Consider the following 12243-nt stretch of genomic DNA (forward strand, 5'->3'; position numbering starts at 1 on the left):
GCCTGCAGAATAATTCTCGGTCTCAGCAGGAAGACTGGGCAACTGCCCCCTTGCGGGAAGTTTGGGGGAAAAAGTAAAAGGAGCGAATAGAAAACGTCTATTTTGTTGCGAAACTTTGGACAAATCGGAGCTGTGCTCCCCGCTGGCGAGGAGGGCTTGGAAGACTGGCAATTATTTTGCCAAGGAAGGGAGAGGCGTCACATCGCGTAGCGGTTGCAGTGCAATTGTTTTTTCCGGTTAGGGTCCCCTTTCTGCCGGGACTCACCTCTCATTATCCTGGCGGATGTAGGTCTTGGGCCCGATTTCCACGCGGGTGACATTGGAGTTCTGATCCAAGACATGGATGTAATAATAGGGAGGGATCCGGATAATCGACTCGTTCGCCATTTTATCTTCCAAGCTGCGTTTGCAAGAGAAGAGTAATGGGATTTTAAAATCTGCCAGAAAATCATCACGGCAAGAATGCCTGCTGAGTCATTCTCCCCTTTTCTCTTACCGGGAGGACTTGAACAAAGCCTGCAACGTCTCCCCTTGCCGCCAGCCCAGCAAGGCGCTTTAATCCTTCAAGAATTCAGCTGGGCTTACTCCGCAACCAGCGCCCTCGGGGTGTGTGTGTGTGTGTGTGTGTGTGTGGAAGCTACACACCCGCTCCGTAAATTCATACCCCTTTGGCAGTTACGGGAAAACCTAGTTAAAGATCTGGGCACGCAACGTGGGGAGTTAGTCACTGCCGAACGACGTGGATGTCAGGTTTGCTTTTCTGGGTGAAAAAGCCACACAAACGCTCCGGGTTTGGAGATTTTTTTTTGCACGTGTTGGCCAGAAAAATCCACCCTAAAACTCTCATTCCTCGTAGCCCGAGCCTTCTTACTACTGTACGTAATTGGTGAGAAAGTCAATTTCATTCACTAACTGAGAATGGACTATTTATACGTTCCGGCTCGTAATGCTGCGCTTTGGGAAACTTCTTAGCTCAAAGATGGATAGTTTGAAAAAATGATGGCAAAGCAAAAGACAAAGGGAACGAAGTGAGTTGGGGGGCTACCAAAGGCATGGCCCACCCCAATCTGGAACTAGGGAGACAAGGATAAAGAGGGTGAATTAAACTTACCAAGTGAAAATTGCTTTCTGTCGCTTCTTTGGAGATGACGGTAGACTTGGAATACCTCTTATATAGTAAATTTATTTCCTGGTTTGAGAGGTGGAGCAAACTACAGCTGTTCTGAAAAATGTTAAAGGAGAAGCAGAGTTCAAATGCAGAGTTCTGCAGCCAAATAATAGTCCTATCAAAGTACAGGTAGTCCTCAACTTATAATAGTTCACTTAATGACCATTCAAAGTTATAACAGCACTGTAAAAAGTGACTTATGACCATTTTTCACAGTTACAACCTTTCCAGCATCCCCATGATCATGTGATCAAAATTCAGATGCTTGGGAACTGATTCATAGTTATGACCGTTGCTGTGTCCCAAGATTGTGTAATCACCTTTCGCGACCTTCTGACAAGCAAACTCAATGGGGAAGCCAGATTCACTTAACAGCCGGGTTACTAACTTATCAGCTGCAGTGATTCACTTAACAACTGAAGCAAAGTCCTAAAATGGGGCAAAATGTCTCATTTAACAAATGTCTCATTTAACAACAGAAGTTTTGGGCTTAATTATGGTCGTAAGTTGAGGAATACCTGTATTGTAGACTCTTGAGCAGGGCTTCTGAACCTTGGCACCTTTAAGAAGTGTGAGATTCATTTCCCAGAATTCCCCAGTCAGCACAGATAGGGAATTCTGGCAGTTGAAGTCCACTTAAACCTTACAGTTGCCAAGGTTGAGAAACACTGCTGTAGAGCAGAGGTCTGCAACCTTGACAACTTTAAGACTTGTGGACTTCAGCTCCCAGAAGGCTGAGGAATTCTGGGAACTGAAGTCTACAAGTTTTGAAGTTGTGAAGGTTGCAGACCCCTGCTGTAAAGTCTGGAGGAGGATTCTCGTAGAATTGGAAGAATGCTTGAGAACCAAAGAAATTTCTCCACAAACTTGGTGAGGGGCAATATGTATACTTATCCTGTCTACCACACACACTTTTGGGGACATTTCACAAAGTGAAAATAAAATGGCCGTCTAACTCATGACTCTGCTGACTTGCACACAGCAGGCTGAACCAGGAAAATAGATCATCAAGAATGGGAATTGGGGAGATCTTTTACAGCACAGTAATGTACAGGTAATTCTCGACTTACCAACAGTTCATTTAGTAACTGTTTGAAGTTAAAACGGCACTGAAAAGAATGACTTGTAACCACTTTTCAAAGTTACAACTTTTGCAGCATCCCTATAATCATGTGATCAAAATTCAGATGCAGCGGTTCATACTTATGACCGCTGCAGCATCTTGGTGTCATGTGATCCCCTTTTGCAACTTTATGACAAGCAAAGTCAATGGGGGAGTCAGATTCACTTAACAACCAGATTAGTAACTTATCAATTGCAGTAATTCACTTAACATCTTGGGCAAGAAATGTCATAAAATGGGGCAAAACTCATTTAACAAATGTCTCACTTAACAACAGTAATTTTGGACTTGAGGATTGCCTGTATAATAGAGAAGTGTTGGTTCAGGAAACTCCTGAAACTGAGGAAGGAATTTATTTATGGAATTGTTCAGAATAATTGACAGACTGTCTACATCAGTGGTGGCGAACCTATGGCACGGATGCCAGAGGCGGCACTCAGAGCCCTCTCTGTGGGCACGCACGTTGTTGCCCCAGTCCTAGGCCTTCAGCTGGGTTTTATAAAACCTTTTCACTTTAGGCCTCCGCTGCCGTGTGCAAAAGAAAAAAAAAAGGTTCAATCAGTCAATTTCAACTTCTTGCAGGGAAAAAAAAGATCTTGCAAAGTTGGAATAGATTGATTGAACTTCCCACCCAGTCTGCCGTTACCACTGCAGCCACGCCCACCCAATTGGTGACGCCCACCCAATGAGCCACACCCACCCGGCACCTCGACGATGCATAAGTGGGTTTTGAGTTGCAGTTTGGGCACTCAGTCTCTAAAAGGTTCGCCATCGCTGGTCTACATCCAAGCTAAAAATCAGAATAAGTCTGGTAACATTCTTTCCATCTAACAAATTTTGGCATATTGAGGCACTTTATGTCTGAACATGACACTGGTTTGCAAGTATATTTTATTGCCAAAGGTGAAGTAGCTATAAATGATTTCAAAGTTACAAAGTCCAACAGAATTCAGGAACCAGAGGGTTATCCCTGATAATAAATAAAAGAGACATATAACTGTATATTGAAGTATAATTATGTAAACCCTGAAGCTGTGAGAGGTTATGATAATAAATTCATTTCAGATTTTACAATTAAAATAGTAAAGCTTAGAGGTTATTTTCTTCAACCTTGTCTGACTACTGCAGAAAACCAGTTTTAAAACAACAGATGAAGTATGAGTCTGCTTGGAAACACAGCTTTATGAAGAATTTACCTGTTGGATTCCTGCCTATTACACAGCTGAAAGATGTAAGAATTGTTCCCAAGAAAGTGTCAAGTTTGCTGATCAAACTGAGATCAGAAATAGATAATTTATGGTATGACAAGGTTAAAGTGATCTTTAATCATCCTTTTAGACGTGCCATTCTAAGAGTTAGGAATAAATATAAAATAAGGTTTTCTACAAGGATGCCCCTTTGGGTGTCCCTGCAGGAAGCTTTTTTTTTAAAAAAAGAAACCGTGACAAAGACTTACGGTAAAATAATATATTTTAATATTGGTAGTCCTATCCTCAAGTCTAAGGAAGAGCTAGACTCAGAAGGACATGTCTACCACTGGTTTACATATTTAAAACTGAAAGAAAGATTTAAATTAGACAAAAAGAACTATGAATTTGACTCTGTTCAAAATGAATTGTATACCCTACTATGTGGTAGTGATGAATATATCATTGCTAAAGTCTATAAAACATTATTGAATTTGAATTTGGAAAGTGAATATGTAAAGCATTTATGATTCAGAGTGCAGGGAACTTTAGATCTAATGTAAAGCTTGAACAACAGGAGAATATGCGGATGAAAGGTTTAAAATTTACATTAAATTACAATTTAAAAGAATTTTTTTGTAAGATGATGCATCATTGGTATATAACACTAGATAAGTTATTAAGAATATATAAAGATATTTCAAAAGAATGCTGGAAATACAAATGTAAAGAAGGGACTTTTTCTCATTTATGGTGGACATGTGGTAAAGCAAAGGAATATTGGAGTAGAATTCATTTTCTAATACAGAAGATTCTTGGGGGCAATAGGCTGACTCTCTAAACCGCTCAGAGAGTAAAGCACTGTGAAGCGGTATATAAGTCTAAGCACTATTGTTATTGCTATTACTAATCTGTATCTGGAACAATCAAGAATAAGTCCGTGCTCTACAATTTAACAGGCCTTCAGATATTAGAATATATGGTCATCAAATAGTTTCCTTCCTGAAATGTTACAACTTCATAAATATTACAGCAGATCACCAATCACAGTATCTGGACTGTAAAAATCCAGACAATTATGAGAAGATAGAATAAATAATAATAGCACTTAGACAATAGAGAAGTCAGATTCCCTTGAAACCATGTTACTAACTTAACAAATACAGTGATTCACGTAACAACTGTGGTAAGAAAGATCATAAAGTGGGGGGAAAACTCACTTAACAAATGTCTTAGCAACAGACATTTTGGGCTCAATTGTGGTCGTAAGTCGAGGACTACCTATACAAATCTCTGAGCAGAATTCTGTTAAAAACAAAATAATTTGAAACCTACAATGGAAAATAAACAATTAAAACAGAAATAGTATATGGTTGGTGTGATTAGTTCATAGCAACATCGTCACACAGCAAAACAGAATTTGGTCACATTCAAAAAAACCCAGCTCTACATACCTTTGGGGAGAGCACATCTTAATCCCTTTGCTACCATCTAGTAACTCTCAGGACTTTGCAATTGGGTCATGGCATGTCAACCAAAGTTGTATCATCCCCCATTCCAACATTTTAAATCATACGCACAAATGGATCAGCTTTCTACTTTATTATTTATTTTTATTTACCTTTATTATTTTTATAAATAACTCAAAGTGGAAAACATACTTCTTTCTCCTATTTTCCTCACAACAACCCTGTGAGATATATATGTGTGTGTATGTACATAAACACATACACATACACTTAATAATAACAGAATAACAGAGTTGGAAGGGAACTTGGACATGTTATATTAGTCCAACCTGTGCTCAAACAAGAGATCCTATATTATTCCAGATGAGTGGCTATCCAGTCTCTTTTTAAAAACCTCCAGCGATAGAGCACCCACAACTGCTGAAGGCAAGCTGTTCCACTGGTTGATTGTTCCCACTGTTAGGAAAATTCTCCTTAGTTCCAGGTTGCTTCTCTCCTTGATTAGTTTTCATCTATTGTTTCTTGTCTAGCCTTCTGGTGCTTTGGAAAATAGGTTGACCCCCCTTTTCTTTGTGGCATCCCCTCAAATATTGGAATACTGCTATCAGGTCACCCCCAATCCTTCTTTTCACTAGACTAGCCATACCAAATTCCTGCAACTGTTCTTCATTTTTTTTAACCTCCAGCACCCTAATCATTTCTGTTTCACTTTTCTGCACTCTTATGGTGACCAAAATGGGATGCAATATTCTAGGTGTGGTCTTACTAGGACTTTATAAAGTGGCACTAGTACTTCACATGATCTTGATTCTAGTCCTCTGTTAATGCAACCTAGGATTGTTGCATGGGCTTTTTTGGCTGCTGCCACACATTGCTTGCTCATACTGGTTGGATTCTGGTAGTCCTTGGGTTACGATGGCAATTGGGATTGAAACTGCCATTACTAAGTCACACGGTCATAAAGCATGATGTCATGTGATTGCATCACTTAGCAAGAGCAATTCCATCCAGTCCCAGTTGCCATCATTAAGTGAGGACTATGTGGGTCATTAAGTGAGAACCTCACATGACCACATTTTATTTTTCAGCCTAAGGAATCATGGAATTATATGTGACTGAGGATCCAAAACACCATTCCTAGGAATTTTGAGGAAGGGTGAATGGGAAAACAATAGTACTTAAAAGACTATATTAAGCCTATAATATGTGGGCTGAAAATTACAATTAATTTTTTTGTACATCTCTGATATCATCCATAGATTGTCTGGATTATTATGCACAAAACCCCATGAGCAGTTAAGAGCAGTTCTACATATATCCATAGACTTTGAATGTAGGCTAAATCTACTTTGAAAAGGATTTGAAAGATGTGATTTAGACTTCTAGCATCTCTTTATTGTTGAATAAAGCTGTGTGCTTTTCCACATTTTGATGGCTGTTATTTTAAAGAATCCACCTCTTAAAAAGTTAAAAATGACTTCTAAAACACCTTCTGGTTATTTGAAGTGTGGCGACCTTTTTTTTTTCAAACCATGTTCTATTTTGATTAATGATGCAAGAACATTATAAACTATATATATAGAAAGAGAGAGGTTGCCCAGGATTAATGATATTCAAAAGCTGTTCCTGGTGATTTGGGATGCATACTTTAAGTCAGTTAATAGGATTAAATTATACATTTTTGTTATCTAAGGTGTCGCAACACAATGCTCATTTTCATCAGTTCTGTTGTTAATACTATAGAAATGGCTTAGCATTATCTTCTCCTGTGAGATTCTTTTAACTTCCCAGACTCCTATACTGTAGTCTCAAAATAATAACTATTCTCCCAATATATAACATACAAAGAGTGTTAAGTATGCTGTTCCTGACTTGATTTATGACAGCAAGATTTCAGCAGGAAAAAAATTGTTCATTAACCTGAAAGAAGATGAACTTGATGGAATAAATTCAGGTTTTTGGAATTTTGAAGCAGCACAATTCCTTTCTTCAAGAATGGACAGCCTAGGATGAGTTTGGAATTCTGCTCAAACAATATACCAAACTATATATTACAAGTAGTCCTTGAGTTTACAACAGTTCTTTTAATGACTGTTCGAAGTTACAGTGGCACTGAAAATGGTGGCTTATGACTATTTTTCAAACTTAAGACCATTGCAGCATCCCCATGGTCATGATCAAAACCCAGAGGCTTGGCAATTGACTCATATTTATGACAGCTGCAGTGTCCTGTAGTCATGCCATCAACTTTTGTGACCTTCTGACAAGCAAAGTCAATGGGGGAGCCAGATTCACTTAACAACCGTATTACTAACCTTACAAAAACAGTGATTACCTTAACAACAGTGGCAAGAAAGATCGTAAAATAGGACAAATTTCATTTTACCGTGGTGGCACAATGGTTAGAATGCAGTATTGAAGGCTAATTCTGCCGACTGCCAGGAGTTCAATCCTGACTGGCTCAAGGTTGACTCAGCCTTCCATCCTTCCGAGGTTAGTAAAATGAGGACCCAGATTGTTGAGGGCAACATGCTGACTTTGTAAATCACTTAGAATTGTAAAGCACTGTGAAGTAGTATATAAGTCTAAGTGATCTTGCTGTGCTATTAACTGTCTCAATTAGCAACTGAAATTTTGGGCTCAATTGTAATCGTAAGATGAGGACTACCTGTATTCATCTATGGCAGCGGTTCTCAGCCTATGGGTCGTGACCCCATTTGGGGTCGATCGACCATTTCTCAGGGGTCGCCAAACAAGGCGATCCGCCATTTTTCCCCCTCAGGGGGCGGCGCCGCGCATGCGCGCCACGCATGGGGGTCGCGCCATGCATGGGGGCCGCGCTGCGCATGCGCGGCACATTTGTGTGATGGGGGTTGCCGTCACACAAACGTTGAGAACCACTGATCTATGGATTACTGAATTAATCTGGTTGTTGACTTCACACAACATGCGGAACCCCAAATAAACATGCCACATGTTAATTTAAGATATTCTGTGAATTCAGGTATAGAGATCTCTAGAAACTTGAGAAATTTGTTTACTTTTATTATTTCCAACTCAACAGACTATTGAAATGATGGTTTCATTCATTCATTTATAACCAAAATACAGAAAGAAAAACAAAAAGGAAAAAAAAACCCACATTTTTTGCTATTATTGAAAAGCCAACTAAAAGAATACTAAAGGAAATCGTGCAAAAAGGTTTGTGACTTTATTGGTCAGCAAAATAACCTTTAAAAACAGTATTGGACAAGAATTTAATGAGAAATGGGAGGATTATGTTACTAAAGGATTGGTGAGATCCAGCTGGGGACACGGAAAAATAGAAATCCTGAAAAATTATTTCTCTTCTATGGGAAATGCTAATGAGTGGTAACACTGCTCCAGTCTAAGCCACTCTTTTGGTCATGTGACAGAGAATAGAGCACACAATACAGTAGGCAGTCTACCCTGTGCTTCTCTGTTCAAATGTATATAGATAGGCACATGGTTAGTAGACACATGTACATAAACACGGTGTTGTGCAACTTAGTGTTGTGCATCAGTTACACCCTTTCCTGCAGTGCACTATTTGTAAGTTACAGATGGATACAGTGATCAGTGCAAGCAGTTTTGGGTGCCTCTTGAGTGGTGCATGTAACACCTCTGCTACAGGAGCTGCATTGGATGTCAATGAGCTTCCAGGTTCAATTTAAGATCTTTGTTATCACCTTTGAAGTCCTTATGGCATGGGATCAGGTTATCTGAGGAACTGTCTCATCCCAATCACATTGTCCGGTCCCATCTGATCCTGCAGGAAGGTTATGTTGCAGATCCCATCAGTTAAAAGAATTTCAACTGGTGGGATTCAAAATGGCAGCCTTTTCTGCGGTTGCACCTGCTCTTTGGAATATCAGCCCCAGAAAAGAGGTGGAGCCCCATTCTGCTGGCCTTCCAAGGATGTGTGTTAAAGACCCTGCTCTGCCAATTGGCATGGGGGTTGAAGATTGTGATTCAACTCTGTGGTTGGTTGCTGATTTGAGGGTTATTCCTTCACCTTTTTAATATTTTAATTTTAACATTCTTAATTCTATTTTACTTCCATTTTTATTTATGTTTTTATATCACTTTTTATGTTTTTATTATAGATAATCCAGAGTATGTGAAATGGACGGTATAGAGATGTGAAAAATAAATATAATCCAAGGAAAAAGCAGAAGACAGAAGTAATGTAAATATGCACTCCCTAATTAATCCCTACAGAGAAAGTACACATAGTTAACATGTTATTTCATTTCAAAGAAGAAAATAAGAGACCTAGTTTCTGATTAGAGGATTAGGAAGAATTCCCAAAGTCAGGCTCTTTGGGGTGGCCCTATTTTATTTATTCTTTATGTATATTTTAAATTGGTATTTTTATATTTATTCTTTCCCACAAAGTATTGTAAAGAAATTATATAAAGGAAGGTTAGAATCTTGCTTTTTGGTCAGCAAAATAATAGAAACATTAATAGAATTGGTCAAATTTTGGGAAGAAGGGGAGTTCAAAAATGGGCCAGACCAGAGAAGATTGGGGCTGCAGAGAGAAAAAAAAAATCACTTCTGAGATTTTATATTCTTGGAAAAAGAAATTGAAAGTCGTTCTTTTTTTATGTTTTTGTTTTCTTTTTTCTAAATGACTTTTTGCACATTTCTCTCTTCCTTTCTGATTGTTAGTTTGTTGGTTTTTATTTGCCTGTTCTATAAAAAAATTAATAAATTATAACAGTATTTATAAAATTAATAAAAATTAATAAATTATAATAGAAGACAATCCTCTCTCAGAGAGAGAGAGTTTGGTAATGGCTTGGGATACTTGTTACACTTCATTTAACATGCCGCTACCCTCGCTCCAATAGCCCAGAATAGGAGGAATAACCCATATAAACCCAGAATAAGCCAGTATATGAAGCAATCCTCTGCTTCCCAATGGAAATAGGGGCACTTCTAGTAAAGAAGTTGTAAAGAATTCCATAAGCCATGCTGTGCATGTTTTTTTTGCCTTATTTTTATATTATCCTTTCTGATGTCACCTATATGCTTTTATATTTTAAACTTATTTATCCTAAGTACAACCCATGGACATTGCTGACATTGCTTCACATGTGAAGCTGAGTGTGTACTGTATATAAATTTTGCATACTGTAGTTCAGACAATGATATTTACCCAGCAGAAAAGTTAAATAGTTGGAGACATCATTACAGCAAAATGCAGATGTTTTTGAAAAAGAGCCTGAAGCTGCTGTTTGCCAGGTAAATTTAACCCTTTTGAAAGACTTAAGCGAGACTTCTGTTTTTTTCTCTCTTTCTGTTAACTTTCCCACTTAATTTCTCTATCCAGTTATGTTCTTGCTTCTTTTTTTCCCTTCTAAGTGTAACTTTTAAAGCTCATTTTTAGCCTAGTGCTACAATCTACAATACTGTAGTCAAATAAATGGGTACATATACTGGTATAAGTAAAATCTCCTCCTCTATTTCTACTAGACTAGAGGAAAAGAGGGGAAAACTTGTACCGTAGGTATGTGTGGTTTTTAATGGGTGAAAAAAGTCTGTGGGTGAGAAAATTGTTGACATATGTGGATCAATTACTTATGTAAGTAGGCTAACTAATTTTACAGACAATTGACTTTTTTTATCCAGTTGAGTATTACAACATTTTTATAGTGCCCTAATTTCTGATTACTCAGATATGTAATGTCAAATATACTGACATTTAGAAAAGCCTATTTGTGTAAAATAATATAGATCAGTGATGGCGAACCTTTTAGAGACCGTGCCCAAAAACTGCCCCCTGCCCCCGCTCTGTCTCCCGTCCTGCCTGCTCCGCCCCTGCCCGCCCCCTGCCCCACCCACCCGCAGGGCCATGCACCCCCTCCTGGGCCCGCCGCAGATCGCCTGCAGCACCATGGCAGCCACACCCTCCACCCACACCCACCAGCATCATCTGCACGCTACAAGGTGCGAGGATGGAGTCTTGTCCCTGCTGCCTGGCTATGTCCTTGGCTGCGCTGCTCTGTGCAGGCTGTGCCCAGGGGCAACTCTCCTCCAGGGGGGCTTCTGGTGAGGAGGGGACCATGGGGGGGAGGTGGGGTTGGGGCGACAGCACGCGTGCTCACAGAGAGGGCTCCGAGCGCTGCCTCTGGTACACGTGCCATAGGTTCGCCACCACTGATATAGATAATACATCTGTTTCAATTAGTTATTAATTCAATGAAATATGTGCTTATTTTTGTCCTAGAGCAGGGGTGTCAAACTGCCGGCCCACAGGCTGGATGCATCATAGCAAAACTACGCCCATCCCATTGCCGGCGATGGGAAAAAAAGTTATGATACATTGTGACATGTCACGTAACATTGCAAGTTTGACACCCCTATCCTAGAGTATGTCTTCTGACAGATATATATGCTCACAGATAGGTGTACATTTGAACAAATTACATATATGTAAGCAGGGCTTTTTTTGTCATAGAACACCCAAAATGGAGTTCCTGCACCTTTTTGGGATGGAACCTTGTAGGGTAGGCAAGGCGGGTTGTATGATGTGTGTGAGTTCTGGCACTTTTTTTTTTTTTTTTACAAAAAAAGCACTGTATGTAAGTGTGTGTGTGTAATCTTCAAGTATGTTTTCAGCTAGAATTGGCAATTGAGGAGGGGAAACTGGGCACGGCAATGAATTTTTGTCTGTTTATTTGTATTTGCCTTTTCTCAATATACAGTTGTCTTTCTTTTAGCAATGAATCTAATAAAGGTATAGCAACATAAGACTTAAGATATCTATCTAATCTTTATTCTATTTCCCTTCATACGTAAGTCTTTATAGATTTACCTAATAATTTATGACATCTTATGCTTGTCTTCTAATAATATTTATTTCTAGCCTTTATTTTTATACATAACTCAAGGTGGCAAACACACCTAATTCTCCTTCCTCTTATTTTCCCCTCAACAACTACAGAAATAAAAGACAAATGTGACATTTCTGGAATGCCCTTGTTAGAAGTTAAAAAAAAGTCTCTGATCTGCCTATTAGGCTGATAAGGGAAATCTTTTATGTCAATACTCCAGTTTGATTCCCTCATTATAAATCCATAGGAAAGAATCTATACAGCTGAAAGCAATCTTCCTTTCCTTTCTCCAGATTTCACATGACCTCAGGCCAACATCCTAATATACACATCCAGCATGCACTTCAGAAACAACACCCAGGGCATGATCTGCACATGTAAACATCAAAGCCCACTTGTCATGATATATTCCTTTACTGGTAAGCCCCTAATG

The 12243-nt window shown here is 39.1% G+C and overlaps 1 protein-coding gene across 2 annotated transcripts in view; it reads right to left on the reverse strand.

The window, feature by feature from the left end:
- The window catches only part of LOC120302186 (major vault protein), a 43554-nt gene that overhangs the window by 26576 nt on the left and 4735 nt on the right, over positions 1-12243 (reverse strand). The window contains exons 2-3 of one of the 2 annotated variants that reach the window (XM_039330232.1): positions 1112-1222; positions 266-400 (exon numbers count right to left, since the gene is read on the reverse strand). In XM_039330232.1, coding sequence (XP_039186166.1) covers positions 266-387 — 122 coding nt within the window. In that variant the 5' untranslated portion in view covers positions 388-400; positions 1112-1222. Of the gene's footprint in view, positions 1-265; positions 401-496; positions 1069-1111; positions 1223-12243 lie in introns of those variants that run through there. The other variant, XM_039330233.1, reaches the window with a different exon arrangement.

This window comes from Crotalus tigris, unplaced genomic scaffold (assembly GCF_016545835.1).
Source record: "Crotalus tigris isolate CLP2741 ecotype Arizona unplaced genomic scaffold, ASM1654583v1 scf7180000024427.8105951120:4207309, whole genome shotgun sequence".
NCBI classification, from domain to species: Eukaryota; Metazoa; Chordata; class Lepidosauria; order Squamata; family Viperidae; genus Crotalus; species Crotalus tigris.